The 23,816-nt window shown below is 48.4% G+C and overlaps 7 protein-coding genes across 7 annotated transcripts; 3 read left to right on the top strand and 4 right to left on the bottom strand.

Annotated features, from left to right (window-relative positions):
• Positions 1-1,540: 1,540 nt before the first annotated feature.
• Positions 1,541-2,436, bottom strand: N7537_010817 (uncharacterized protein; the record flags this gene model as incomplete). The annotated part of the gene is made up of 5 exons (XM_056901871.1): positions 1,541-2,061; positions 2,112-2,189; positions 2,243-2,261; positions 2,339-2,366; positions 2,423-2,436. 5 exons carry the CDS (start codon positions 2,434-2,436, stop codon positions 1,541-1,543), a joined length of 660 nt encoding a protein of 219 aa, XP_056747158.1.
• A 1,009-nt stretch (positions 2,437-3,445) lies between these two features.
• On the top strand, positions 3,446-11,870 carry N7537_010816 (type I polyketide synthase; the record flags this gene model as incomplete). Its single annotated transcript, XM_056901870.1, has 13 exons — positions 3,446-4,054; positions 4,102-4,450; positions 4,507-4,591; positions 5,256-5,373; positions 5,435-5,555; positions 5,610-5,769; positions 5,817-6,831; positions 6,880-8,190; positions 8,240-8,566; positions 8,618-8,679; positions 8,735-10,634; positions 10,699-11,019; positions 11,070-11,870. 13 exons carry the CDS (start codon positions 3,446-3,448, stop codon positions 11,868-11,870), a joined length of 7,179 nt encoding a protein of 2,392 aa, XP_056747157.1.
• A 228-nt stretch (positions 11,871-12,098) lies between these two features.
• On the top strand, positions 12,099-13,286 carry N7537_010815 (aldo/keto reductase family protein; the record flags this gene model as incomplete). Its single annotated transcript, XM_056901869.1, has 6 exons — positions 12,099-12,170; positions 12,251-12,261; positions 12,316-12,373; positions 12,421-12,602; positions 12,691-13,060; positions 13,134-13,286. 6 exons carry the CDS (start codon positions 12,099-12,101, stop codon positions 13,284-13,286), a joined length of 846 nt encoding a protein of 281 aa, XP_056747156.1.
• Positions 13,287-13,526: 240 nt separating this feature from the next.
• N7537_010814 (putative gamma-cysteine synthetase regulatory subunit) lies at positions 13,527-14,529 on the top strand (the record flags this gene model as incomplete). Its single annotated transcript, XM_056901868.1, has 2 exons — positions 13,527-13,549; positions 13,602-14,529. The coding sequence occupies 2 exons, from the start codon at positions 13,527-13,529 to the stop codon at positions 14,527-14,529; spliced, it is 951 nt and encodes a 316-aa protein (XP_056747155.1).
• Positions 14,530-14,666: 137 nt separating this feature from the next.
• bud32 (serine/threonine protein kinase BUD32) lies at positions 14,667-15,491 on the bottom strand (the record flags this gene model as incomplete). Its single annotated transcript, XM_056901867.1, has 1 exon — positions 14,667-15,491. One exon carries the CDS (start codon positions 15,489-15,491, stop codon positions 14,667-14,669), a length of 825 nt encoding a protein of 274 aa, XP_056747154.1.
• A 352-nt stretch (positions 15,492-15,843) lies between these two features.
• N7537_010812 (Zn(II)2Cys6 transcription factor) lies at positions 15,844-18,070 on the bottom strand (the record flags this gene model as incomplete). The annotated part of the gene is made up of 5 exons (XM_056901866.1): positions 15,844-16,369; positions 16,446-16,769; positions 16,824-17,200; positions 17,259-17,808; positions 17,886-18,070. 5 exons carry the CDS (start codon positions 18,068-18,070, stop codon positions 15,844-15,846), a joined length of 1,962 nt encoding a protein of 653 aa, XP_056747153.1.
• Positions 18,071-19,024: 954 nt separating this feature from the next.
• On the bottom strand, positions 19,025-23,448 carry N7537_010811 (DNA-directed RNA polymerase III core subunit RPO31; the record flags this gene model as incomplete). The annotated part of the gene is made up of 2 exons (XM_056901865.1): positions 19,025-23,276; positions 23,354-23,448. 2 exons carry the CDS (start codon positions 23,446-23,448, stop codon positions 19,025-19,027), a joined length of 4,347 nt encoding a protein of 1,448 aa, XP_056747152.1.
• Positions 23,449-23,816: the final 368 nt, after the last annotated feature.

Genomic DNA, 23,816 nt, shown 5'->3' with positions numbered 1-23,816 from the left:
CGATCAGTCATGTATATGAAATGCCGCAGTAAGCCTTGGAATGACAGCAGTTATCTAGAACCGGCTAGAATAGAGGAAAAAGAGGAGAGAATCCATTTGGTGCTCACCATCCTTCGCGTGGAGTAATTCTCACCAGTACGCCGTCACTCGGAGCACAAGTCATAATAGTCTCAGTGGCCAGTGACATCTGGATCCAGGCTTTTGGGTACTTGATCCCCATATCAAACTTACTAGTTAGTTAACAGGGGCAGTGACTAAACAAACAAGTTCCGACTTCGCAAAGCCCTGCACTACAAAACCGCGAGGACCACGCAAGAAAATCATGTTTGCGTAATTGCTAATAGCACCACTGGCATTGGCCACGCCAAGTCCAAGGAAGTGTTTCGGGTCGAAATCATCGGTTTTTAGGCAGAGTAGATTATTTTTGGGCTGCCTACTGATATGCACATCGATGTACTATTGATTTCGCATACATGTGCGCAGCAAATAAGGAAACATACACGGGAATGGGAAAATCGTAAAACAAATCCACATGGAGAACTGAACAGTCGGTGAATTTCTTGGAACTCCACAGCGCTTGGAGATCCTCCTGTATATGTCAACACGGGTGAATCTGGTAAGAAACTGGTGCTGCATTGCCGTAGGAAGAAGTCGGTGAGCTCATGGGATTGTCGTCGCTGTTTCCCAGGTAACAAGCGATCGACGACATAGAATTTGTTATACATACATGATAAGGCTGTGCAATATTGATATATCTAGCCCAATCTCTAATATCATGGGTGATCTTCCTCAGTAACCCCGATCGCCTATGCATTGTTGGCCACGGGCTTTGAACCATTGCGGAGATTCGCTGTCAACGCGATCAAGATATCGGGAATCGGGATACTGTTTATGTAAACTGCGAAATTACCAAATTATTATTCTTCGCCTGAGTGGGTGCTCATCTACTATCTTTGTTCGACAAGATTATGTACATGCTACTAATGAACCCTTTGCTTAAGCTCCACCTAAATCTCTGTATCAAACGTCAAAAAGTAATCCGCATCAATATCAATATGGCGAAATAATGATCCATATCAATAGAGTAGAGTGAAAATGTACGTGAAACCTATCCCTTACATAGTGGCAATAGATCGTTGATACCATCACACTGATTAGAAATAAACGCGCGTCGTCGCTTTCTAAAACATGTCCGCATTTCAGCCATCTTGGAACCCGTTATCGCCCGTGGTGAACATCCCCTTGCTCCGACTACAGCCCGTGCCTCGCAGCTTCAGCCTGCAGTGCGATGCGCATCACGGGAAATTCACCAGGAACAAAAGTACCACTGTAGCCTAAGGAGATCATCGCCGAAAACATTCCTACAAGCTCCATTTGAGTGCATGTCTAAATGTTAATAGTCAATACGCAATTTGACTAGAGTAAGTCATGGAATGTAAGATCTCCACGGGGTTGACTGAAATAAATGGGTAGTTATCGCTGGAATGTAATAGTCTGGAGTGTAATATAACATATTCACAATGCAGCCTTTAGATCAAGGCTAGGTTTGTGCCCTTGTAATGGCCCTGTTAATAACCTTGACCATCAAGATCACATTGTCAGAAGATATAGGAATCTCATGGCCCTTGTCGTGAACAAAAACAGACCTAACTAGCTCATTACACGCCTGGCTAGCTGCCTCAGCCTTTTCCTTGTCTCGGTCGTGACATCCCCAGATATGAGCCGTCGGTAGATCAAGAAGCCCGTCGGCTGGATTGAACTTTGATCCAAATAATTCCTCGGCTAACAAGTCATGGTACTGGAGCAATCCCGGGGCAGAAAAAAAGATTCCCACTCTAAAGGGCAGCTGCACGGGTTTGTTGTCTTTCTGCTCCCGCAGCTTCTTGAACATCCACGACATGACAAATGTGGCACCTAGACTAAACCCCATAACACCATCGTATGGGCCTTCGGTTTGTACATAGCGTTCGAGGTCGTTGAATGCCTTTGCACAAGACTGTGGTGACAATGGGTTGCAATAGGCGAATGTTTCATCATCGGGAGGTAGTAATTCTCTCAAATCTAATCTTTTGTTAGAATTTGTCGATCTATAGGCATCAGGACAAACAAACCTTCGTTAAGTGCCGAGGGAAAGGTTCCGTCGACAAAGTCATAGCTGTGACTGTCACCGAGCTCATGTCGAAGCGCAGCTTCAATTGATGTTAGTTCGTGCTTTGTTCATGGAATTAGTAGATAAAGGTACCAGTCTGCCGTTTGAAGATCTGTAGAGTTAAAATCAAACCCGTCAGATTAAACTTTTATATGAGGACCGAGCGAGGGAGAAACCAAGATATCTTACCTCCGAATTGGTGCCCCTGCCATGGAGACTGTCAGAACTGTCAGCTGCCTGGGACTTTAAATGGGGGATCCTGGAACATCCTACCATAGAAAATGCATGTTGACGGAACTATAACGCAGGACAGACCAAAAGGGGTGAAGAATGGAGATTTTTTCGAGACTGCCAACTACTCACGCCGTCAAACCCCAATATGTATGTAACGCCAAAACCAGAAAAAAACCCTGAAATAACGTATCCCTTTGGACGCGCGTTTGCCTTCTGAATATTGGCTGACGTAGATTGAATGATTGGCTCCAAGGTGGAGGACATTAAGACCCCCCCAGGGCTATCTCTACTCCCCCTTTTTGGGCTTCCTTGTTTTGACCTGGGGTATCACATCTGGGACAATAGTAGCAAGCAAGTTGACCGCAACTTGTGTTTTCCATTACTATTTCTGTAGATAAGATAGAAGATCTGCCTGCAGTAAAGGTCCACGGACGTAAGCTTTAGATGCAAGGAATTCCTGGCTGATCTCTTTTAGGTGGCGCAGCGTGTGTAAACTAGTATGCACGCGCCCCCACTACCCTACATATATCAACTCGTCACTACGTTGTACTCTGCAGTTGCAGTGAAATGGAATTGTTAATGTATTTTTATTATGGCGATATTATACAATCCTTAATTCTCCTGGTCATACATCGAAAAGACCTTTGTACGGTTTATAGTTTTTACCGGCTTTGTATACCTCTCAAAAACACTTTAAAAAGACATCTAAAAGAAACATCCAAAAGACCATTGGAGTGTTGTTACATATGACGTCTCTTATATAACCCATCGGATTTATAGAGTCTTATATCGCCAAGTCGCCAAGGACTGAGGCCGCATAAGCAGCTGGCTATTGTAAGTTGTAAATTGGATTTCTAGGCTTTTAGACTGCCAAGTGTCAAATATTTTGCCCGGGGATTTTCATTGCAGTTCACCGCTACCCACATATGTACGTAGGCAGAGGTAAGAATGTGAGACAGTATGGTGACATAGAGACTGTCTTAAAGGGGTTATCAGGCGCCATTTCCTTTTTTGAGATCCCCAAAGCACAGAACAAGCGTCAAACAGTAACAAACAGGGAAAATGTCCAGGCCAACTGAAAAAACATTGTCGCCATTGGCAATTGTTGGACTGTCACTCAAATTCCCACAGGATGCCGTTTCTCCAGAATCCTTCTGGGATATGATCGTCGAGGGGAGGTGCGCCTCAACCGAGTTTCCTCCAGATCGGCTGAACATCGATTCCCATCATAACCTGGATGCCAATCGACTTGATAGCTTATCTCTACGTGGAGGTCACTTCATGAAAGAGGATGTTGCTCTGTTTGATGCGCCTTTCTTTTCTATTACTGCCGCAGAGGCAGAGGCTATGGACCCTCAGCAGAGGCTGATCCTGGAAGCTGCCTATCGAGCACTGGAGAATGCTGGCATTACTATGGAAGGAATCGCACGATCAAAGACATGTGTTTTTGCTGGGTCATCAGGCCATGAGTATCTGATGCTGCAAGCAAAAGACCCCCAATATCTACAGAAGTGGGGCATCACAGGAACGACAGGAAATATGGTGGCGAACCGCATTAGCTGGTTCTTTGACCTCATAGGACCCAGCGCTGCGATCGACACGGCTTGCTCAAGCAGCCTAATGGCTATTGATATGGCATGTCAGTCCATATGGAGTAGTGACTCAACCATGGTGAGTGTACGTTTCAATCAAGCCAATGACATTTCTGATACCGTTAGGGATTGGCAATTGGAAGTAACGTTATCCTGGCGCTGGAGACATCACTGATGATGGACAACTTGGGACTTCTATCTAAAGACAGTCGTTGCTACAGTTTTGACGAACGTGGCAATGGACATGCACGCGGCGAAGGAGTTGGCGTCCTTGTCATTCGTCCATTGGAAGATGCCGTGCGAGACGGGGATACAATCAGAGCCGTGATAAGGTCTTCCGCCTCTAACCAGGATGGAAGGACACCGGGAATCACGCTACCGAGTACCGAAATGCAGGCTACATTAATACAAGAGGTTTATCGCAAGGCAGGACTCGACATGGCAACGACACGCTATTTTGAAGCACATGGAACAGGTCTGGCCACCATAATATCCACAAGGTTGCATACAATCCAAGCTAACATACCATAGGAACTGCCATTGGAGATCCAATTGAGACCGCAGCCATTGGCTCCGTGTTTCGACCACATCACTCTCTAGATAATCCATTATACATGTGAGTATGAAAGCTCCAAGTCTTGACTCACGTTAATAAAATATCCAGCGGGTCGGTGAAGTCTAATATTGGGCACCTGGAAGGTGCCAGCGGAGTTGCTGGAGTCATAAAAACAATTCTAGCACTAGAGAAAGGAATCATTCCTCCCAACAGTGTGAATCTGCAGAGTTTGAACCCCAGAATTGATGACGAGTTTCTAAATATCAAGGCAAGCCAAGCCAATTCAACACTTGTGTCCTTATATCTGACGGACCCAGTTCCCACAAAAAGCCCTACCTTGGCCCTCGGAGGGACTTCGACGAGCATCAGTTAGCTCTTTTGGCTATGGAGGATCGAACGCCCATATTGTGCTGGATGATGCTCACCACTTCATGAAACTGAATGGCCTGAAAGGGAATCATAATACAGTGCTCCCCTTCCAGCCATCTAAATGCAGAGATTGCGATTTGCACACAGAGGGGGAAACCAGTTCAGATCGAAGTGGCTACAATGGACTTACAGAAACAACAAACAATATACCCAAACTCCTCGTCTGGTCAGCAGCAGATGAAAAGGGCATTCTTCGACTTAAAGAAACCTGGAAGTCATACTTCCTCGCCGTCTCACAATCGGCTAAGAAAAGCCCAAAGTTTCTAAATGATCTCGCTCATACATTAGCTTGTAGACGGACTCATCTATCATGGAGGTCGTTTGCTGTCGTTCGCCCGTCAGATGACCTGGAGGCATTGGTTGACCGATTTTCACCAGCCTCCCATTCTCACGGCTCACCGAATCTTGCTATGGTATTTTCTGGGGTAAGTGTTCGTTCTTCTTTTGAGATAACCAAAACTGAGAGTTTTGCAGCAAGGCGCCCAGTGGTATGCGATGGGGCGCCAGCTTCTCGATATTTACCCTGTGTTCCTGCAAAGTATCGAGGATGCCGGCGAGTATCTCCAAACTCTAGGATGCGAATGGATGCCCCTTGGTATGTCAAGTATACCTATCGATCATGGCATGGCTATCTACTAACATACCCTAGATGAGCTCGAACGCAGCGAATCTACCTCAAATATCAATAAGACTGAGTATAGTCAAATTCTGTGCACAATCCTTCAGGTGGCTTTGGTCGATCTCCTCCGCTCTATGAACATCACCCCAAAAGCGGTACTAGGCCATTCATCTGGCGAGGTCGCAGCAGCGTAAGCAACCCAACCTCTTGAGAGACTATTCTTACCTCCTATATCAGATACTGCGCCGGTGCAATCTCCAGACAATCAGCCTGGAAGGTATCCTATTATCGAGGTTATATGAGTAGTAAGCTGGAGACTTCCAGCCAAATGAGAGGTTCCATGCTTGCAGTGGGCCTATCGGAACAGGGGATCAAGCCGTACATCGATAAGCTCAGCAAGGATCTCGAGGTTGTCAATCTCATTGTTGGCTGCATCAACAGCCCCAAGAGTGTGACGGTTACTGGAGAGGTGAGCCACCTCAACTCCCTCAAAGGCATACTTGACAAGGAAAATATCCTTTGTCGGAGGCTTAAGGTCAATTTGGCCTATCATTCATCTCAAATGAAGGAAGTCGCATCTCTCTATCAGGCCGCGATGGGAGAGTTGGAGGTAGGTTATACGGGACATAAGAATAGCCCCGAGATGGTGTCCTCTGTGACCGGTGACTGGATCGATCCAGGAGAAGTCTCCCAGGCTGCGTATTGGGTCAAGAATATGGTCTCTCCAGTGCGCTTCTCAGATGGACTGACTAAACTTTTCTCGGGATCCGCTCCAAATTCCCACAAGAGATTAGATGGTAGTCACCGCAGGACAAGAGAGATTGACCACATACTCGAGGTTGGTCCACATTCAGTCTTACAGGGTGCCTGCAAGGATGTATTGAAGAGCACTGAAAACGACACACCAACTGAATACTTTTCATTATTGGTACGAAATATGTCAGCATCCGATACTGTATTCACCGTCTTCGGTAATCTGCACACTGCTGGCTATCCGATTGATCTTTCCCTGGTGAATGGAATTAATTCTACAGGACGTGATATTCCAAAATCACTGCCAGATTTACCTGAGTACCCCTTCAATCATGATACTTCATACTGGCATGAGAGTAAAATCAGCAAAGATCACCGGCTGCACCCATTCGGCCGGAATGATCTCCTGGGGGTCTCCGATCCGAACTGCAATCCTTTCGAGATGCGGTGGAGGAACTTTGTACGCGTTTCTGAGATGCCTTGGACCAAAGATCACCAGGTGAGAGCACTTAGGTAGCACAATATCTACAAGCTAACAACGAAAAAGGTCAATGGCACGATTATATACCCTGGTGCTGGCATGTTGGTAATGGCCATTGAGGCGGCCAAGCAGGTAGCGGAGCAAGGAAGAACCATTACCGGGTTTAATATCCAAGAAGCCAGATTCCATGCCGCGATGATAGTTCCACCTGGAACACACGGAATCGAGACCAGCTTCTACCTCCACCCTGCCAAGGGCATCCATTCCAAAAGCTCTAGCTGCTTTGAATTTCGGCTCTGCACCTGTGAGAATGAAGAATGGATCGAGAACTGTACTGGGTTCATCCAGATCGTGTACACCTCCTCGGAGGAGCCTGAATTGGACAAAATACACACAGAGGAATTGTGGAGCTCACAATTGGAAGCCTACTCGGATGCCATCAAAGCATGCACATTGCCAGTGGATGGCGCGTGTCTATACGACCGTTTTTTGAACTCCGGCTATGACTATGGAGAAACCTTCCAGCTTATTGAGACATTGTCAATTAGCCCCGTGGAACCATGCGTAACTGCGCACGTCAAAAGGTTATTTTCGTCAACAGGCGAGACGATCCACCCAACAACGCTCGATGCCATTCTGCAGACATCTATCTGGACCGAGGTGGGTTCTAAAACAGAGAATATCCCCACTACTGCTCCGAAGTATGTGAGAAGTTTGTGGGTTGCGAGCGCCTTCCAAAACACGTCATCCAGCATTCTGAGGACGTTTGCTGCTCGCAATGTGGGATCCTCATTTATTGGTTCTTCCTCTGACATCTTCACATTTGACGAGGAATTACATGAAAATCTGATTTCGGTTGAAGGGCTTGAACTAGATGTCAATAGGCCAGAAAACACAGAGGAAAATGCTCCGCTCCCCGAAGATCTCTGCTATCAAGTCCAATGGAAGCCCGACCTCAACCTACTGAGCAACAGAGAAACCACAGATCTTTGTATCAAAGAATACCCTGACTTGACGGAAGACACGGAGGACTTCTTTACTGACTTGGATTTCATGTTCATGGCGCGTATCACTGAAACACTGAAAACACTGTCTGAGCAGCAGATTAAGCCCTCACAGCCGCATTTGCAGAAATATGTGGACTGGATGTTACATCGACAGCACCTGCTTGAAAAAGGCCTGCTTCATGAGTCGCTGAAGAATCGCCTGGTTAATCTTGGCTATCTTCAGGATGTCGAAAGTCGATTGTTGAATCTCAACAAAAGAGGTTATTTCTATGTCACTGTTGCTCGAAATATATTGAATTTCCTCACCGGTGAAATGGATCCGTCCACCTTTTTTGAAGGCGACATGATGGAGGAATTCTACTCTGAAGAAGTAAGTCCTCATGTCCATACCTTAGTGCTATCGCTTACGACAGGACTAGCTTCATGAATCTCATGGCCTCAAGCAGGCTGGCAAATACCTTGATCTTCTATCTCATCTCAACCCCAGAATGAAGATTCTGGAAGTCGGTGCTGGAATTGGATCCATGACAAAGGTTATGCTGCGTACGTTGGGGAATACCGAAAATAGTAACCCGCAGTATGCCCAGTGGGACTTTACCGACAAGTCAGGATCGTCTTTTGCTAGTGTCCAAGACCAATTCCACCAGGAGGCCGGGCGAATGCAATTTAAACTTTTGGACATTGAGCAGGATCCTGAAAAACAGGGGTTTGAGTGTGGCACATACGATATAGTCGTTGCTTCCATGGTGCGCTCACATTACTTCCTAGAAACATCACAACTACTAACTCTGACCTAGGTCATTCACGCTACTTCGAATATCAAAGATGCTCTAGCCAATGCCCGAAAGCTTCTAAAGCCGTTAGTGTTGTTTCCAGCGCTCAATGTCCCAATCAATCTGACACATAATATCTAGAGGTGGCAAGCTCATGCTGTACGAGATTATCGGTCCTGGTGTCCGGTCTACTTTTACGTTTGGCCTTCTTGAGAGATTTTGGCTCAGTAGGTCTTTCATCTCCGATAAATGCCAGTCGACAACGCTGATTTTCACAGATTCAGTCGCAGACTCGGGACCGGGACCTCGCTTCGACGAGAGACAATGGGACGAACTTCTTCTCCAGACTGGATTTTCTGGCCTAGATCTCCTCCTACCAGAATTCGATGGAACCATTCCCCATGAAACTGGTGTGATAGTTTCCACGGCCGCCGAGGAACCACCAGAAGGCTATCCTATCCAGGGAATCGAAATTGTCTACGACGTTGCCGAGTCGGGCCAGCAAGAGCTCGCACAGTTCCTTGTTAAACACTGTGAATCAAACAAGCTAGCCCCTGTCCGTTCTTCCTCTGTTCAAGAGGCGATGGAGTATACGTCTGAAAATCCGTTGCTACGGATCTTCCTTCTTGAGCTTCACGTTCCCGTTTTATCGGAAATCCAACCGGAGCTGTTCCAACAACTCCAGAGTCTCCTTTCCTCAACATCGCAGGTGTTATGGATTAACCAAGGAGGAGGCATAATTCCGCCACAGCCTCAATTCCGCCTTGTGGATGGACTATTCCGCGTACTGATGACAGAAGACAACAAACGTAAACTCCACCTACTTTCGCTCGAACCTCGTGGCCCCTTGAATATGAAGCAACGCGATCATATCTCAAGGTTGATTAGATTCTTCTTATCGCCATCAACTGCAAATGCAGATACGGAGTACATTGAGCAGGATGGAGTCTTGAATACCCCTCGCTTGATCGCTTCCAAACCATTGAGTGAGAGTATATCTGCCATGGCCACCTCTCATCAATACTGTACGCAGAGCTTCGACTGCCAGACTCCACTGCGACTTAATGCCACATACCCGGGCCTAACCAATGAATTTGAGTTCATCGAAGATGAGACTGCTTACGAGCCACTCCAGCCAGATGAGATCGATATCGAGATAAAATGCGCAGCGCTAAACTCCCATGATGACCTGATTGCAGCAGGCCAGTTGAAAGTGAGTGATACTGGATCCGAATGCTCTGGAAATGTCATTCGAGTGGGTGACGCCTGTACGCGATTCCAAGTCGGTGATTCTGTTGCTGTCCTACACAACGGTTGCTTTGCCACGTCGATTCGCCTCCGTGAAACTGGCCCCATCGTTAAGATTCCTGAGGGTATATCCTTCGCCAATGCTGCAGCTGTGCCAGTCGATTTGGCCACTGCACACATTGCACTACACAATGTGGCCGACATCGAACCCGGTGAGACTGTGTTGATCCACTCGGCGTCCAGCGATATTGGTCAAGCAGCAGTCCAGATTGCGAAGAATGCCGAAGCAACAATCTTTGTAACAGTTAGTTCTAAGAGCAAGAAACAGCTGCTTATTGATGCCTACGGTATCCCTGCTTCCCACATTTTCTCCAGCCGGACGACTGTGTTTTCAAAGATGATCAAGCATCGCACGGGTGGAAAGGGTGTCGATGTTATTCTCAACTCACTGACAGGGGAAGGTCTGCTCGAATCTTGGAGGTGTATTGCGCCCTATGGTCGATTCGTCGAAATCGGTAAAAGGGACATTCTATCAAACCAGGGGCTACCCATGTTCCAGTTCCTTGAAAATGTTACCTTCAGCGCCATCGACTTGGCTGCCATGTCAGTTGAAAGACCCGAGGTATGCATCGCTGCTCTCAAATGCGTCTTTGCTTCCATGAGGGCTGGCAACCTGCAACCATCCCAGCCTATCAGCGTATACGGGGTAGGGGAAATGGAGGAAGCATTTAGAAAGATGCAAACTGGCCAACATGTTGGTAAAATGGTGATTGAGATGCGAGGACATGATCAGGTAAAGGTAAAAGTTGCTTTTTCCCTTTCTTATTTACTTGTTCTGATAGGTCCCTATTTTCTAGATGGCGTTGAGAACCAGACCCAGTTTCTTATTGGATCCCAATGCAACGTTCGTGGTTTCTGGGGCATTCGGGGCCCTGGGAAGAAATATTGCGTGCTGGCTGGCAGACCAAGGAGCTCGCCATTTGCTCCTTCTGTCAAGGTCCGGGGGACAAAGTGAAAAGGGCAAGGAGCTTGTCAAACACCTTGAACTGAAAGGCGTGATGGTTCTGGCCCCAGCTTGTAATGTCTCGGATGGAGAATCGGTGAAGAACGCTTTGCGTGAATCTAGATCGCAAATGCCCCGGATCAAAGGATGTATCCAGGCAGCCATGGTACCGAGAGTGAGTATCGATATCACTTTGTTTGCTTTCAGATGGGCTAACCTCCCTAGCATGCTCGCTTTGAAGAAACTTCCCACCAATTCTGGCAGGAATCCATTAGCCCCAAGGTCCAAGGATCATGGAACCTTCACAAACACCTCCCCCAAGGCATGGACTTTTTCATCTTGCTGTCGTCTCTCTCTGGCATTCTAGGAACCATTGAACAGGCCAACTACGCCGCCGGCAATACTTTCCATGATGCACTAGCTCGACACCGTGTTGGGATGAGTGAGAAGGCGACTTCCTTGGGCTTGGGGGTGTGTGATTTCGCTGGTGCCGTGACCGACAGTGGGAGCCATGGTGTCGCACCGGTAACGGAAGCACAGTTCCATGCCTTGCTAGCCAAGTATTGTGATCCCAGGATCGGTCTTCCAACATCTCTGGATTGTCAGACTGTCGTTGGCTTGTCACCAAGTGCACTTTCCGACAAGAAACAATGGCAAGATAACCCACTTGTCCGACACTTGATCACGAATGAGAAACTCGGTGGGAAAGCAGATAGTCGACCACACAGCGCGAAAGGAGCAGGGTCGCTACTACAAGCAGAGACTTTGGCCGATGCCAATGCGGCTGTCTTGGAATTATCCACTGAAAAGCTTTCCAAGACTGTAAGCATGGCAATGGCGGATGTTGATGCGAATACGCCCTTGCACCAATATGGAGTGGACTCGCTAGTTGCGGTAGAACTGCGTGATTGGTTTGCCGAAGAGCTTCAGGCTGAGTTGGGTGTTTTTGAGATCCTGGGTGGTGCAACTTTAAAGTCGGTGTCACAGTTAGTCGCGAAGAAGAGTAACCTCGTGCAGGCGTCATAGACCTATAATGAGACTCGCTGGATTAACCTTGAATTGCTATTACAATCTCCCAATCTGATCCATATAGTAGAATAGTTTAACAAATGTATCAAGTTGTGGGGTGTCGTTTTATAGAGGAAGATTCCTATTCGGGCAACATCGCATCAACCCCCCACTATGATCTCATCGCTTTCTTATCAAACAAGGGCTGGGTTGATTCTTCTTCACATCTCGTATTCAATCAACAATATGGCAAATCTTACTCTCCAGTCAAAGCATCAGCTACAGTCAGGACATGAGATCCCAGTTATAGGATATGGAGTCAGTTACCCCTCAAACACAGATCTATATAAACTTCAACCTTGGAAGAGAGGAAGAGAGCTGACATTGTATGACAATAGGTGTATATGATGTACGTTTGAATTGATACCCTCATTCTGAATTAAATCCCCTAACCAACCGACAGTCCCTCATCCGCGACCGAGAAGGTTACTCTCGAAGCCCTGAATGTTGGATTCCGCCATGTACGTTCCCCGAGACAAATGGTAAGAGCACACTTACCAAATATCAGGTCGACTCGGCAATCATGTACCGTAACGAGAAGCCCTGCGGAAAGGCAATCCTGAATTCCAATCTGGATCGATCGCAGATCTTCTTTACGACCAAGATCCCGCCAGGATCAATGGGCTACGAATCTACCAAGCGAGCTATTAATTCCAGTCTACGAGAAGCAGCACAGGAATACTTCGACCTGTAAGTTCCCCACGGGAATCTAGGAAACATACATCCTCCCATGGAATTGGAATGTACAATCTAACCGCTGGATCTACATAACCAACAGTATTCTAATCCATGCACCCTACGGCGGCAAAGAAGCCCGTCTAGGTTCCTGGAATGCACTAGTCGAAGCCCAGAAAGCAGGGAAAGTGAAATCCATCGGTGTATCCAACTACGGTATCCACCACCTCGAAGAACTGGAGGCTTACATCCAGGGTGGCGGGGGTGGTCAGATTGATGTCGGCCAGTATGAGCTGCACCCGTGGCTGGACCACTCGGATATCGTAGAGTGGCTACAGAAGAGGAAGATTGTTGTTGAGGCGTACTCGCCTCTTGCGCATGGGAGCCGGTTGACGGAGCCCGTGTTGCTTTCTATCGGGAACAAATATGGGAAGACGCCGGCGCAGGTTTTGATTCGGTGGAGTTTGCAGATGGTAAGTAGGATCGAGTTTGTTCAGGGAAAAAGATATAATGTAGAATCGGGTATGCTAATAGTCTGGTTCTTAGGGATTTGTGCCTCTGCCCAAATCTACTACGCCGAAGCGCATTCGCGAGAATGTGGATGTCTTTGATTTTGAGTTGGCGGATGAGGATATGAAGTTGCTTGATACGGGAGAGTATTCTCCCACGGACTGGGATCCGACTGTTGATGACGATTGAAGGGGGATTGAAGTAGATGGTTGCAGGTATATGTTAGATGCTTTAAGTGGTTGCAGAGACGAAGCTGGAGGGACGTTGGATTTGTCAGAGGCCCGTAGGAGGGGCTCTCCGCGGGGTGAACTTGCGACTTTCAACTTTCAACTTTCAACTTTCTCGGCCTTCAATCTTCATCTTGTCCCTTGACACTTACGATTTAAATTTCAATACTTCTATCTCCAAGTTCTCACTTATTATTCCATCATGAAGTTGATTCTATCCAGTTCGTAAGTAGTGTCTTCCGATGCGCCTCGAATCAAAGTCACTCAACCTTCGCAGGAATATTATGCAAGCTGGACGGCAATCCGTCATTCGCCAGCCTATGACCCAGAAATCAAACGTTGAGCTAATCAACTCACTTCGATCCAACTTCCTTGCCTCTCAACAGATCGAAACGTCACCGGCCAACTGCACCGAGACAAATGGTCACTCCGCCGCATCGCATCCACCCTCATGGACGCTACAGACCAAAGATGGTCTCTATATCCCCGCGATCGACTTCTCACAGCCTGGTCTATCAGAAGAACGCGACCAATACGATATCACAGTAAAGCTATTCTACCTACCGGGAATCCCGGTGTCAAGGCGGTGCGCACACACCAGAGAGGCAATTGATCTGGTATTGAAGGAACTACACGTCAAGTCTATCGATCTACTGATCGTCTCGTTCCCGGGAATCCTGTTCGATGCAGACGATGACAGCGAAGAAGAAGACAACGAAATGAGCAACGGCGAAGCGGACGACTTCGACAGCTTGGTGCAGACATGGCAGGTGCTGGAGTCGCTGCATGAGCAGGGCGTGATCGCCCAGTTGGGAGTCGCGGAGTTCGGCAGCGAACGCTTGGCCCGGTTCCTCCCGCATACCAAGGTCAAGCCCTCGGTCGATCAGATCAATCTGAAGGATTGCTGTGTCGTTCCTAAAAATTTGATTCTCTATGCGAAACAAGAAAAGATCCAACTCCTCACCCATAACGATTGCCACGATATTCTTCCTGTCGGCACGACGCGGGAACTGCTCGGTCCCGCGGGGAAGAGCGGTGCGGGCATCTTGGCTTCGTCTCCCGAGGCCAACGACGGTATCCAGGGAGATGTCGAGCCACAGTGGGTAGTTAAGTACACGGCAGTCGTCAAGGATCGTGGAGTAGTCGAGAACAAGGGGTATTTCGCGTCGGCTGATGTCGGCACATGTCTCAAGGACCGGTCATGAATGCTTCTTTCTTTTTCTTTGCGTCGTCAATATGGATATTTGTCGTGACAAGCGTGGCGTTTCTTTTCTTGCTTTAAATCAATCATAGCTGGTGTGGGGGGCGGTTGCATCCATCTCTAAAATCAAACGAGACTAGCTTAACCAAGCATACTCCTCTTCCGCCCTCTCAAGCGCACGTCCTCAAGCCTCTTCAGCGCAGAAAGAGCCCCCTTGTAGCTATCCCGGTAACCCGCAATCAGCGCATCGAACATAGGCTCCGAGCGCGGATGCGTGCTCCCAATCGCCCGCTCCAACACATATAAATCAACAGCCCGGTCCTCATCCTGATTACTCTGCGACGCAAGACCGAAATCAATCAGCACGACATCGCCCTCTGTGGAGGGCGAGCCAGCGCCATCAACAGCACCACTTGTATCTGCAGATGGTCGCAGCATGAGGTTACTCGTAGTCAAGTCTCCATGCACAACACCAGCCTTGTGCAAGACACCGATAGCAGACCCCATTTTCCTCAACAAGTCGCGCACACGCGCTTCTTCGCTTTCGATCTGTGATTCACTCAGCGAGCTTTGGCTCTGCTTCATCCATGCTTCCCACTGCTCGAGAACTACCCGCACCACAGGCCCGTCAATCCACTCCATCATTAGCCAGGCACCGCCCCACCCGCCTTCTGTGCCGCCGTGGCCCTCCCAGTCCAGGGCTAGGAGGGCTGGAACGCTGACGCCCTCCCGTACCAGTTTCGCCAGGCATCGTGCTTCCGAGGTTATCCGTTGGCGGGTGAGTCGGCGGTCGAGAATTGGATGGCGGTAGGGTTTTGAGGGGCGAATCTTGAGCGCGGCGGGGATGGAGGGGTTGAGGGAGGTGGTTTTGTAGAGGTGGGCTTCAGCACCTTGGGCGAGGAGGGTTGGTGGTGGTGTAGTGTTGTTGAAGGGGGAGGGGAGAGGCGGGGGTTTGCATTCTTCCATTGTGAGAGAGTTGGAGAGGAAAGGTCGAAAGGTCGAAAGGTGGAAAGGGAAAGGGATGAAGTGTTGGAAGTGAAGGAAAAAGTTGTGGTGGGGCGGATTCTCGGAGTATAACCAGTTGTATATATAACCAGCTGGGATTATTTGGATATTGATAGTTGGATTGAATATGTTAATATGCATGATAATATGTTAAATAGATGTCAATTGATCGAAGCAGCAGCAATTTGCATGTAAATTAAAATAATTTTGAAATCGTCAATGCATAGTATCTCATAATTATGTGGACACATGGGTTCACAAACCCCTATATGTATACCCCTTTTTTCTCGACATCTCCATATTAGCAATTAAATCAAAGAAGATGAAGATCAGGGCGCACATTAGCCAGCCGACAAGTACCCTGATACATCCTCTCAAGAGTCGACGCCATAACCTCTAGATCAGTAGACTCCGCCGACCAATGCTTCAGCGTTCGAATCGACAGCCTCACCAAAGCAGTCCAATTCATCGGTAACCGTACCTGCCACGTAGTAGGGTCCCGAGACGCTTCAAGCCGATATAAGACAGCCCCGAGAATGTGCACAGCACAGGCGAAGCTGGCACGAACCACATTCCAGATCCACTCATGTCGGAACTGATACCAGTAGCTTGGTATGAGTGTGACGCAGTTGTCAATGGCCTTTTGCGCTAAGTTGAACACTTTGGCCCATAATGGGTTGTTCTTTTTGATGAACGTTGGCATACCCTGGAAATGCATTGCAAGGTAGAATGCTGGTCGGTAGATCCTCTCTAATGCCATGTGGTACCGACCGCGGAAGAAGAACCTCAGGTCTGGGTTGTCTTTTGCAGACTGGATCCCCGCTAGCGAGATTTGGTACCTTTGGGAAGAGTTAGCAAGGCTTGTCGGAGATATTTAAATTGTGTTCGATGGACCTCGGGGCTCGTGGCTCGTACCATGATGTTACAACACGCTCTGCGTCCATGGTTTTTGTTAGGAGATCGGGGATATCTTTGGTCCAGCCCTTCTCGCCCTGACGCCACATGTCAGACACTATGTCATTAGTGGTTCGACGATTGCAGATAGACCCGATGTAGAATTTCCAGCCTTTCTCTTCTTCGGTGCCATCGAGTTCAAAGCCTGGCCTGACTGCGAAATCTTGATCTTCCTCCATTTGGTCATATGAGGAAGGAGATCTGCGAGAAAATTTAGGGAATGGATCTGAATAGCCTAGGCTTTCAAGACCACTGCTCCAGAGAGGGAGTTCGCTCTGCATCTCACTGTCGACCATACTTAGTTGATAATCATATAAAAGCCCGGTGGAAAGAACCTACTGTTCCGCTTGGATACACGACCAGTATAGTCTCGACTCCAAGTTATGGTAATTGTCATCAGCGGTCCACTGTTCTCTACACAGCGATCGCAAACGGACTTCTAATCTGCAAGATGCCTGCTGGTAACAGAACCAAGCCTGCAGAGGTCGTATGGCATGTCTATGGTAGCTTCCAGCAAGAAGGAAGCACTGAATATCTGTTGGAGAGGTGTGCAAGAAACCGAATCTCTGTTTTGCTGCGTGGAAATATGTCTCAGCCAAATCGAGATTGGCATCGGACATTGGGGGCGCTTGGAGTCTATCGAGATTCGCTGGCATGTCTTCCGACAGTGGGACAAACTTCGATGATGTGCACGAAGCTAAGGCGCACGCTAACAACTAGAGACATGATTTAGTTCAAGTGGGACCTAGACTTCCCAAAAAGGAGCTGACATACCACTTGACACGAGGGGCCATCCCATCCAAGACCCTGAATAGTGACCTCCTTGGAATAGCGGTCTAGACTGTCTAGATCGACTATTGGGTTTCTTCGGTGGCATAGTAGGAAGTACTTCCTACAAAGTCTAGGGATCTCATCGACAAAGCTTCCAATCCCCACCTGTCGGGGTGCCTGCATACTGCGGGGCTGATTATCCAGCGAGTCGAGGAGAAAGGATCGGATATGCTTTTCGGCTTCGGTGATGACCTTGTTGAAGATGGGCCATCGGAGCATGTTCTCCCCGGAACTAGCCATGTAAAGGATTCGGGGATCATTATCGGCTCCCCGGTCATCGACACTACCAGTGCTGGTGCTAGTTGGATTGCTTCCCGGCAATGACTCGGCTACGGGGCTAGTGTTCCGCATAGCCAATTCAAAGAATCCCTCTTTGAGCGAGCGAGTCGAGCTGGTGGAGCCTTCGGATTTGAAGTTCTCCAGCAAACCGGCGATATGATTCAGTCGTTGGAGCACCTCATTATTCGATGGGTTGCCAGGGTCAAACCCAATCCTAAGAACAAGGTCAATGCTTAGTGTGTTGTGCCCCCCCCTCTTCCTTCACACACATGGACAATGGTGATATCTTACTGGTTCTGCTGTGGCGATGTTTCGGGATAGTTGCACTCCATCCCCTGCACGGCGCAGTAGCTACAGGTCGGCCTGGTATTGTCACATCGAGTCTTGCGCAGCCGACAGGTCTGACAGGCTGTCGGGGCTCGTGTTCGGATCTCGCGCTTCCTAGGAATTCTTGGGTTGCCAAACTCCATAATCATCCACAGTGCAAATCCGGGTTGTTTTCGGGGAGGCCGGGGAGATAGATGAGGGGAGATGTAAAAGATTAAGTGCGACCCACGGATATTCAGCTAGAAATCAATACCTTCGAGAGAGAGACAGACCACTGCATAAGACAAAGAAACATCCAACCCACCGAGTGCTTACGGATGTGGCGTGGCCAAACAAGGCAATGGGTAACAAAGAAACCGTCGAGGCGATGTGATGGCCAAAGGCTAACACCCATGGCTGCCTCAGGGGTTTCACGCTGATTGGACGATTCACTCCCTGGTCACTCCGGACATGGCTTTTCTCTGATTTGATGTCTTTGTTTTTCTTTCCCCAATAAAGAGCTCCCCGATCCTTTTCTCTGACCCTAAAGGGCCCTCGATTCTCGTATTTCTGGGATATCTCTTTTCGGCTGGATGCAGCTGTTGGAAGAAAAAAGAGGAAATCTTTTGTGATATCCCCGGGAATATTTGGGTTTGTTGTATTTCGGTATAGGAGTACCTATAGGTAGAGAATCCGAGACATTCCGTTGAGGGATGTTGTGGACTTCTTGTACTTTGTGTAAAAAAAAACAGGTAGAATCCATGGATATTTGAATATAACCTGAGAAGCTTGTCCCTAGATCTTTCTACAGTCGTGTTGGAAATTAGCTTCACGTCCGTACACACCCCGAGTTTTGTGTTTTTAGGATTGTGATAGGTTCGAACCTTGGAAGTTGTGTATACACGGGGAGTATTTGATGCCTATTATATAGCCCTAATAATCCACCCGTGAACAATGTAGATCAAGGAACATAAAAATGTTAAAAAAAAAAAAAAAAAAAAAACCATTTGATCATAATGTCAATGAAATTCACCCGCTCAGGTAAGTACATGTACAAGCCTTGTCCACAAGGCCAAATTCTTAACGCCAAAATTAATGCACAGTGTCACAGAGTCACAGTCACTTCATCGGACCTTCCTCTTGGGTCTTCTTGTCAGAGGTGCCTCACAATGTTCAGTCCAAGCGTCTTCAAAGACCGTCTTTCGTGGGCCAATCTGGCCGTGGTAGAAGTTTAGCTTACGCACAACCTCCATAGCACCGGTACCCAGTGACACCGTCTTGCCCATGATAATACATTCCGATACACCCTCAATGAGGTCGGTGCGACCGAGACCACCGGCATCGAAAAGGTGATCTGCAGTCTTCTCGAACGAAGCAAGCTGAAGCACCGAGTCACGCATCTTAGCCAGACCGAAACGCGTAATGCCGAGCACTTCGCCCTTGTAGGTCATGACGTCGGCCAGAAGCTGCATGTGACGAGGATCAATGTCCATGTCCTTCATGACTTCACTGATTTCGACGACGACCGTGCTTCGAGCAGCTTCAATGCCTAGAACCTCTCGCGCCTCCATAATGTTGTTGGTCCGGGTGCGGAGACCGTCCACACCCATCGTAGTCATACACTCCTTCAATCCGTAGCCTTCCACGAGCAAAGTGTTCGTGGTCGAGGTCTCGTCCGTGCGAATAATAGCACGGGTGGCACGTGGGTGACCCAGGATTTGGATGTTAGGAAGGATACGCTTCAAATGCTTCAAGCGGAGGAAAGGATCAACGCTGGTGGCGGCAATCTCCGTCTTGGAAAGACCCGCCTTGCTGGCCGGATCAAGATCCATGTGGACCTTGATTGAGGCTTGCTTGCATGAGAATTTGAGATCCCCACCCTTGAAGCGCTTGTTGGTCTTGATCGCTTCAACGATCTGCGGCGTCGTGATCTCCAGCGCTAGATCCTCAATGGTCTTCCAGTTTAGAACAACCTTCAAGTAAGCATCATCGGGGGACCAAACTTCCGTGATGGAGTGGATGACGTCGCTGAGGAAGGTCTTTTCAATGCGTCCCTTCACTATACGAGCAGCGATGGTGCTTTCTTTGTTGACCAGTTCGCAAGCCACAACGGGAGTACTGATCTCTTTTGAGGCGTTGATAATTTCCTTGATACGAGGTACACCCTGAGTGATACTCATTCCGGCGACACCGGCGAAATGGAAAGTTTTCAGGGTCATTTGCGTTCCGGGCTCACCAATGGACTGGGCACCAACGGCACCCACAGCGTGGCCGGGCTCGACCTGGGCTTTCTTGTATTTCAACAAACAAGCAGTGATAAAAGCCCTCAGTGTGGTCTCGGTCAGCTTGCCTGTATGATCCAAGCCCTTACGACTCCGCTGGTCGGACGGGTCAATATCACCACCTCGAGAGATCAATTTGTCGGCTCTCTTTTGCACGTATTCCTGAATTGAGTCAAGGAAGTCACGGGCACTTTCGAACTGATCGATACCGTGATCACTGCGGTCCATGTACGCCAGGTCATTGCCAAGCAAGTCCTTGCGGTTTAGCTTCGCACGTTCCTTTGAAAGCATCTGTTCGCAGACTTCCATCATTTCCATCGGCAACAAGCTTCGCTCGTCGTTGTTATACGTAGTGGATTCCGAGTGAATGAATGTTCGATCGAAGTGGACGGGTTTGGCTTTACCCTCCATATCCACGGGATCCAACTTATCGTCACCATACTGGAACTGAACGATAGCAGCAGACGAGTTACGGACCGTGTCATCATACATCGATGACAAGTCTTCGAGAGATTTCATCAGACGACGAGACATGTAACCAGTCTCAGCGGTCTTGACAGCTGTATCGACCAGACCTTCACGACCGGACATAGCGTGGAAAATGAACTCTGGGGGCTCCAGTCCGGAGAAGAAACTGTTGCGAACGAAACCCTTCGACGGAGGCTGCCGTGCATTCTTCGGGAAATGCGGTAGGGTACGATCCTGGAAACCATCCTGTACACGCTGACCACCGATAATTTGTTGACCGACGAGGGCAACCATCTGGGACACGTTGATACTAGAACCCTTGGATCCGGAAGTGGCCATAATCAGGGGCGAGTTGTACTTGCTCAGCTGCATAATACACTCGTCACCAGCTTGCTGACGGACCTTACTGAGAATACCGGAGATCTGGTTCTCCATGGTTTGCAGTTCATCACATCCAGGATACTTCTCTAGGGTGCCCGCCTTGTACTTAGCAATGACGGCGTCACACTGCGAGTACGCTGCCTCAACAAGATCATTTTTCGACTGAACGAGCCCTGCACTAGGGTAGACATCTCCGATACCAATTGAAAAGCCGATGTTGGTGAACCATCGGGCGGACAGTTTTGACAAACGGTTCATGCCCTCGGCTGCTGCCGGTGGGCCGAAATCTCTGAGCATAATGTAGAAAACATTGTCTTTCTTTCCAGAACCAATTGTAGACTTGTCCATCACACCACACATGACCTCCGAGTTGCGGATGACTAGCCAGCCATCATTGGGGTCCAAGTCCTTGGGACGACCATCCTTGGGCATCTTGAACTCACGACAGGCGGCGTCCAAGTTAACCATAACAGGGTCAGATTTGTTGGGGCGCATAAGAATGTTAAAGACTTGTTTGCCAGTCCACATCATCTGGGGCTTCAAGACTGATGGTGGTGGGAGATCGAATCTCGTTTCAGGGCCAAGCATATAGAGACAGATCTGTGTGAAGGAGGCACGATCATAGAAGTTGTCTTTGCTGCTCAACACGTAGGCGGCACTGATGAAATCCTGGATGGCAGAAATGATGGGCTCTCCATTTTTGGGTGTGGCCAAGTTGTTCTTCACGCCCATGAGCTCCATCGCTTCTGCTCGGGCTTCTTCGGTCTGCGGCACGTGGAGGTTCATCTCATCTCCGTCAAAATCGGCGTTGTAAGGGTTGCAGACACATTCGTTCAACCGGAAAGTTCTATGGGGTCGGATTTTGGCAAAATGGGATAGAATACTGAGCTTGTGGAGGGAAGGCTGTCGATTGAACAGCACAATGTCTCCGTCTTCAAGATGACGCTCAACCAGATCGCCTTCTTGTAGCGCATCGGCCATACGCTGAGTGTTACTGTACTTCAACATCTGTCTGAATCCAGTTCCTTTCTTGACGATCAAGTTCGCTCCGGGCCATTTATTGCTACCATTGCAAATCCGTTGTTGTAGTTTTTCCTTGTTGTATCTGGTGACTAGTTCGGGATAAGTCATGTTCTTTGCCACCAGCTCCGGAACAGCGACCTCATCAACTCGCAAGTTGGGATCGGGCGAAATGACAGTTCGCCCAGAGAAATCAACACGTTTGCCTGACAGATTTCCACGGAAACGACCTTGCTTTCCCTTCAAGCGTTGGACGAAGCCTCGGATTGGTTTTCCGAGATCAGCTTTGTTAAGTCCAGGCACATCGCTGTTGATGTAGACAGCAATTTGAAGCTGCATGTAGTCCCAGCACTCCATGATTGTCTGAACTGGAGCGCCCTTGAGCAGGGCATTCTTAAGATTGATGTTGCTCTGCACAATGTCACCTAACTTGGCGGTCAAATCATCTTCTGTAGATGCACCATCTTGTCCCACTGAAGGTCGAATGCAAACCGGTGGAGCTGGAATGAATTGCCAGAGGAACATCTCCGGACGAGCCTCCTTTGGATTCATGCCAATCAATTCACAGTCGGAGTCGGACATCTTCTTGAATAGTTTAAGAACGCGAAGGGGGTTCATGTCATCCTGTGCCTTTTTGAAGTGTTTTTCGACCTCTGGATTTGCGCCTCTTGCCTCGAGGAAAGAGTTATCAAAGACATCCTTGCTGATTGGTGCTTGCTTTTTGACGGAAACCGAGACATTGAATGCACGGAATTTGTCGTGGGTAATCTTCAGCGCACTTGTTCCGGTCTTTTTCACGACACCATTGATCGCTCCGCAGTATGTACATTGACGGGTTTTCCGACACCGTTCGTTGATGCGCTTTGCGATCTGAGTCCGGCGGAGGTTATCAAGGCCCGGTCGGCGCATGTCGCGAAGATAGGTTCGGCGCTCCGCCTCGGGGAGCAGAATGTTCGAACATTCCTTGCAAATTTCCTGAAGGATCGAAATGACGCGCTTGAAATAACCGACGTGGAAGGATGGTAGAACCAGTCTCACATGACCGAAATGACCATTGCAGTCTTTGAGGTTGTTTCCACATGTGGCGCAGGAATCGGTTTTGTTCGAGATACCCATGCGCTGGTCGAGAGGTCCATTCGCAACGACCGTTCGCGTCTGGTCCAAGTCGAAAAATTTTCGGTCAGAAACTTCCACCACTGCTTGGCCGACAATGTCATCGTTGGTTCTGGAAACATAAATCTTCATTAGCGATCAAGTCTGCGACAAACGCTTGTGACAAGCACATGTGAGTGAACTGCGTACAAGACACCAAACTTCAGTTCTTTGATCACTTTAGGAACGCTGTCAATGACCTGGGCCTTGCCCAGGTCTACCTGTGCACCCTCTGGAGGCTGCATGGCCGTAGTCAAATGCGGAGCATGGCAGGGTGACTCAAGGCGATGCGATCGGCATAGGCGGACTTCAGCCGCTAGGAACAAGATTTCAGGCTTGAAAAATAATTAATTCCGGTATTGTGTTGGTGAATTTACTATCAACAGCCACAAATCTTGAGCGAGGGCGTTTCGACACAATGAAGTGAACTGAGAATGAGCAGAAGAAGAAGTTACATGGCGGGGTTTGACATGAACTTTTTTTCTGCCGGTAAAGCTCTCACCGCTGGCCTAAGTGCAGCTTTGTATACATGTCTCTATACGAAAGACATCGGCCGCTTATGCGGTCATGTCATATAAATTTGGTCGTCTTCTTGGTCATCTTTTTAGTTGTC

This window comes from Penicillium hordei (genome assembly GCF_028827395.1).
Source record: "Penicillium hordei strain IBT 12815 chromosome Unknown utg000006l_segment0_segment0, whole genome shotgun sequence".
Classification (NCBI taxonomy): domain Eukaryota; kingdom Fungi; phylum Ascomycota; class Eurotiomycetes; order Eurotiales; family Aspergillaceae; genus Penicillium; species Penicillium hordei.
Note: the sequence above shows the minus strand (reverse complement) of the source record. Positions and strands in the feature narration are given on the sequence as shown.